This window comes from Triticum dicoccoides, chromosome 2B (genome assembly GCF_002162155.2).
Source record: "Triticum dicoccoides isolate Atlit2015 ecotype Zavitan chromosome 2B, WEW_v2.0, whole genome shotgun sequence".
Classification (NCBI taxonomy): Eukaryota; Viridiplantae; Streptophyta; class Magnoliopsida; order Poales; family Poaceae; genus Triticum; species Triticum dicoccoides.
In genome coordinates, this window is record NC_041383.1 from 546,940,451 (window position 1) to 546,946,072 (window position 5,622).

Consider the following 5,622-nt stretch of genomic DNA (forward strand, 5'->3'; position numbering starts at 1 on the left):
GAGTGCCAAGGTCGAATCAGTAGCGTGGACACGACGAAACCGAACTCAAGTGACAGGTTATGTCACGGATGAAGCGTCCACCAACCGACAGATAGAAAAACTGGGTTGACGAAGAGATGGCCACGCGGCGTGGCTTCCTCAAAGGCGAATAGCAATTTTAAAGAAAAGCTGCACTGTGAATCAAACCTTCAAACTGTAAAAAAATTAGCACACTTAGATGAAGTATTGGTGCATGTTTGAGAAGCAACCCATTTAAAACAAAAAAGAGGCTAGCCAACTCGCCTTCAGGATACTCCCTCAATCAGCTCCTTCGTCGGCCGTCCGATTTGGCTTCTGGCGCGTCTGAACCGTCGGATCTTCACCTGCAGTCAAACTCGATTTTCATCCCAGGATCGTTTCCGTTGGCCAATGATGGGTGGGCTCGTCTCGCACGCTCGTTGGCTGGGTGAACTTTGTTCGTGTCCCCGAGGGATTTGCCAATCGCCTCCGCCCGCGCGTCAAAACCCTAGCCGCCAGCCCTGCGCCCACTCCGCCTCGTTCTCCTCCCTCGACAGCGCCGCACCTCCTCCCTCATTCCTGCTCATCCGGATAGCCGCCGGCTGCCGCATCCCTTCTCCCCCTTCCTCCTCCTTCCTCCTTCCCGCTGGCACCGACGAGGGGGCCTCTCGCATGGACGGCCGGGGCTTCAAACCAGGGGGGCCAAGAAAGCCGGCCGGCGGCGGCCGGGGCGGGCGCGGAGAGGGCCGATGCGGCGACCGCGGGCGGGGCGGTGGCGGCCAAGGCCAGGGAGGACGAGGTTGCATCCATCGGCGGCCGATCCACCTGCGTGCCGTCACTGCTCACATCCTTCCCCTAATTTATTTGCTTTCTCGATCTGCAGCAGCAGCAGCGTCTCCATGGACGCGGCGGCGTGACGGCTTCCAGGCACGGATCCCCTCCTCCGCCTCCATCCTCCACCTCTCCGGTCGCCCGGTTGCAACGGTGAGCTCTCCCTTTCCCCGACTACTCTCCTCTCTCACATCACATCAGATCGAATCGGACCCCTGATTTCTTTTTCTGTTGAGCAGCAGCAGCAGCTCCTTCCTACCTTCCATGGACGAACTCGACGGAGACGCCGTCCAGCCCGACCACGGCCACGACTACCCCACGCACAAGGTCCCTTCCTGCTCCCCCACCTTCTTCCATGGTTCAAGACGCTACATACACTGTTGCTGTTGTTTGTCAAATTCATTCCACTGAAGCCATCTGCTTCGTCCACCAACCCGCCCAGAAAGGTAGTTATTGTGAATTGATGTTCGCACTGAGGCCGGAGGCGAGAGGCGAGGGCACGAAGGTCGGCGGCAAGTGCTCAGGAGAGAAGAGGAAGGCGGTGGTGGCTGCGGTTTACACGAGAGCGAGGTGACCTGCCCAGAAAGGTAGTTACAGTGAATTGATGTTCATATGAACTTCAATGTTGTGACATTTTTATTAGATCTGAGTTGCAATCCTCAATTTTTTTAGGTTTGAGTAGCAATGTTCCTGCTCTACTAGCTATGACATTTTCCATGTTTTTTCTTCTAATATCGTATAGCCTCCATGCTTATGGGTTCAACTTGACAAGCTTTTTTCATCTTACATCCTGTTTTAAGCTCTGTTGATGGTTGATTTCTGCCATGTTTATGGAGGGAGAGGACGCCAAGTACTAGGAGAAGGATCAGTTTAGCAAGTAGAGGCTGTAATTCTCTTATGATTATGAGTAGATGCCTCCTTTATTTAGTTACCAGAGTTGTTCACTATTGAATATGCAAATTCAGCATCCTGTTACTTTCTCCATCATTCACATTTAAATTTGCTAATATTGGTTTTCTAAAGTCTAAGCACGATGTGTACAGATCTGAGGATGAAGAGAAGATATGGGTTAAGTTTCGGAGTGATTCAGTTGGCCAAAAATATGAAACACATCAAAGGGGTACTATGCAATACCTAGAGCTCGAGTAGATATACATTATTCCATTCATATTTGATTCCAGTGGTTTTACTTCCATACAACAGGCTTGTTGCTTGGCTGCTATGGAGAAGGGTATTCTTTGAAGGAGTTGTAGACCTTTTGGATATGCTTCAATTTGGACACTTTTTCAGTATGTATATGATATGGGCAGGTAAGAACGCAACTTGGTTTCGGCTCAAGTTTTACTAGCCTTTATGTCATCGTCACATTTATGTTGCAGGTTACTTGTCTTTCAACCCGTTTATTAAATTTATAGTGCATTTTTTATGGGGCAGGTTAAAGAGCCCCTGTTATTTTTCTTGGCTTTTATTTAGAAGGTGCCATATGATGGTACTAACTCTATTCTGCTATCACTTTCTACATCACTCACATTTAAATTTGCTAATATATGTTTTTTTAAACATGATATCTACGTATCTGAGAATTTTTATTTGTGGGTAAGGATTCTGTATATTGATATGATGTATAAGAAAGAAAGAACTTATTGACTTATTTGGAGATTAGCTATGTAGTATAGGACTGTGATTTCCTGCAAAAAATAGTATAGGACTGTGATATTTTAAGAATTCATAAGAAGTATTTGGTATGTGCACATTTATATGATACATAGTCATGCATATCTCATCTCTTTTCCTGATCAAATGAAGCACAGGTCGTGGTAACTTATCAGTTCCTTACATCTATTTGTGTAATGTCGATTCAGGAAATGAAAAACTTAATGTGGCTGGAGTTCTACGCGGATTAAATCTAATTATCCTTATATTTCAACTCCAATGACCCGGCCTCACATGGTAAGGCATGTTTTGTACAGGCAGTGAAAATAGGGTGCTCATTTTTATCTTACTGATTTGGATTTTGACAGTAGAATGCGGTTTTGGGCATGTGTTTCGATTCATTCGGTTTCGACGGAATCAAAGGTCAGGAAAAATATATAGGTGTTAGTTCATTATCTTTTCAGGTTTCTTAATTATTCATACATTTGCATCTATGTTACAGGTGCTAGCTTTCATGGCTAGGATTTTTTTAGCATATTCAAATCTGTATTAGAATAAGGTTTCCCCCTTGGATGTTCCTTATGTATCTATATATTAGATTTTTGTGTGGTTCATTTGTTGCAAATATATAAATAATAATCTGATTGACTATATGCAGATTTGGTTTGAAATCTTAAAGCAGTCTCTGACAAGTTGTAGGTGAAGAAGATCATGTCCTAGGAGTTATATGCACGTGGAGTACATTTATTGTATGCATTTTGTTTAGAAGTATTCAGTTTCATAGCATAATCAAGTGTTTTTCAATACTCTCTCTCTCTCACACACACACAAAATGTCTTTAGTTTCTGTTTTTTTAATGTATTGGCCTCTGAATGATCTGCATGGTATATATCTATATCGTTGAATGACCTCGACTTGTACCTTTGTGGTTTGCAAACACTAAAACATGTGTTGCTACAGAGTTATCTTAGTTTTGACGTTGATCGGTGCAGGTGGGTTCTCATGGTAGGATTTGATCCACTCGGATATCAATGGTACTGATACTTAAGTTGGATTTCTTTAAAAAAATAAAGTATGTCCTATGTTAGTTTGGGCGCAAGCCTGTATCATGAATACATACTGCTCACAGTGCATTTGCATGAGAAGCCCTTCACACGAAAAAACTATACATTCACATTTTTTTCTGCGGAAACTATATATTTACTTATTATTCAGAGCTCACTGTATGAAATCCGAGTGGTGCTCAAGATGTTAATTAACTAGCTTTGTGAATGGGGTGGTGAAAAATACTGCTCACTTTATTTGTTTGGTCGCAAGCCTATATCATGTACACATACTGCTCAATTTATTTGAACCTTCAGAAAATAAATCAATTTGCTCAAGCCTTTCTGCTGTTGATTCCAGTTCATTGGAGTAACTTTAATATTTCTTCTCATTGCATCAGTTAACATGAATGCAAAATAGATTTGTTGTCTTATGCTATCCCGTATCAGGGATGATGCCACTAAGTTGTTATAATTATGCTTGTAGTCCTTGTCGGAGTTTGGGTACTGCACTTTATAATGCAAAGGAATGGTATAAACGATAGCTGGTTCTTTCATGTAGTATGCCTTTTTCTATAATGTATATTATGGATGCGGTACTTCTTCGAAACCTTCATAATGCTTTTTGTCATGCAACAACTTGCTAACAAGTCCTGGTCTGTTGCAGTTGATTGCACATGTGGAGGGCTTCTGGATGCATTTATTGTCTCATGTCACAAGGATTTACAACTTTTACGAGAATGCAGGTGTAGAGTATTGATAATTCCAGATAGTTCACTTCCCACAATAGAGCACCCTACAGTACTATCAATTATTCAGTCAGAGAACCACACTATGCTGAATATATTGGTGGATCAGGTACATCGATAAGCACCCAATGTTCAGTCAGATGAAGAGAGTGAAAATATATTGGTGGATCAGGTACATTGATAAGCACTCAATGTTCAGTCAGATGAAGAGAGTGAAAACAGCGTTTACTCTGAATTTTCAGACAGAGTGGCGATGCAGCTGGAAGTTTGAGGCACTGGATTCCCCCTGACCGAGGAACAATCAAGTTAAATTTAGATGCTTCGTTCTTTGCTCAGACTTGGAGGAGCTATATCGGGGCCATCGCCGGGGATTTTTTTTGGTGTTTCTTCTATTTATCCAAGAGCATTGACAAATGTAGTTCTGTGGAAGAGGCTGAGGCTCAGGCGATGCTAGATGGATTGACAGCTCTGACAATTATGTACAACAATGTCTGTTTCCCAACTTCATGCGACATTAAGACCAGCTCTTCTTCTGTTCTTGTCCAAGTCCGGGCAGCAGAACCAGTATACCATCGCCCATGCCCTTGGTGTGTGTGTGCCAGAACTAAAGAGAACATACTCAAGATTGCAGATATCCCAGCGGAGTTACATTGGGCAGTTAAATCTGATTGTAAACAAGGTTCCTGAGTAGTTTCTACTCTGTATCTAAAACATGCATCCGATGGAAAAAACTATTAATATTGCGATGTATTTCAGGAAGCGGATTATGAGCACTCGGGTGCTCTACCCCCCTGCATAGCACCCGAGAGCTCCTATGCATTTTCGTGCATTTCACTCCTTTTGTCATGAAAGTAGATAAGGCCTCACCGGTTCGGGTGTGACCGTGCTGTTGTGTTGCGTTCGTGTGATTTGATTTCTTAGCTGTGTTCTTAATATATTGATAGAAACACCAATTTCTAAAGCAAAATAAGGCCTCCTTAACTTGTTTTATATGTCGTGTTAAGTATAAGCATGTTATTAAGCAAAATGATATGTATATATATTTTATACAAAGGGATCTAAATTCTTACTATGCTTGCTTCCTAAAACAAAATACTACCAAAAAAATGCACATATTTTTCAACACAATGTGGTTTTTGATGAGACTTTACGCTAGCAAATTGAAATGTGTTTATAGATGTTATTGTAGACAATGGGCCTATTATTATTATTATTATAGGGGGTTAAAATTGTTATCGTATGTACACCACTCCATCGGAGCTCATGGACGCTCCTTCATAAGAGGAACTATCATCGGATCCATCTGAGTTGCTGTCCGAGTTTTCGTCAGAGCCATTGTCGGCGCTTCC

General features: G+C 42.5%; 1 protein-coding gene across 22 annotated transcripts; it reads left to right on the forward strand.

Moving 5' to 3' along the window:
- Positions 1 to 473: 473 nt before the first annotated feature.
- On the forward strand, positions 474 to 5,171 carry LOC119364774. 22 transcript variants are annotated; one of them, XR_005175125.1, is made up of 11 exons: positions 474 to 796; positions 881 to 981; positions 1,068 to 1,155; positions 1,271 to 1,415; positions 1,872 to 1,948; positions 2,032 to 2,138; positions 2,691 to 2,778; positions 2,853 to 3,230; positions 3,474 to 3,515; positions 4,192 to 4,270; positions 4,383 to 5,171. XR_005175125.1 is itself a non-coding variant. In XM_037630301.1 (4 exons), the coding sequence occupies exons 2-4, from the start codon at positions 4,116 to 4,118 to the stop codon at positions 4,958 to 4,960; spliced, it is 663 nt and encodes a 220-aa protein (XP_037486198.1). In that variant the 5' UTR covers positions 3,212 to 3,230; positions 3,474 to 4,115; the 3' UTR covers positions 4,961 to 5,171. The 22 variants fall into 22 exon arrangements, 1 of the variants encoding a protein (XP_037486198.1); XR_005175127.1 differs by having other exon boundaries at positions 475 to 796; positions 2,853 to 2,904; XR_005175123.1 differs by having other exon boundaries at positions 2,853 to 3,553.
- The last annotated feature ends 451 nt before the right edge of the window (positions 5,172 to 5,622 follow it).

Excerpts from the sequence above, each read along its gene's own strand:
- LOC119364774 (XM_037630301.1), top strand. The coding sequence starts at position 4,116 with ATGCGGTACTTCTTCGAAACCTTCATAATGCTTTTTGTCATGCAACAA. Across the intron at positions 4,271-4,382 it reads CAACTTTTACGAGAATGCAG|GTACATCGATAAGCACCCAA; the intron begins GTGTAGAGTATT and ends TTGGTGGATCAG. Across the intron at positions 4,446-4,515 it reads AAAATATATTGGTGGATCAG|ACAGAGTGGCGATGCAGCTG; the intron begins GTACATTGATAA and ends CTGAATTTTCAG.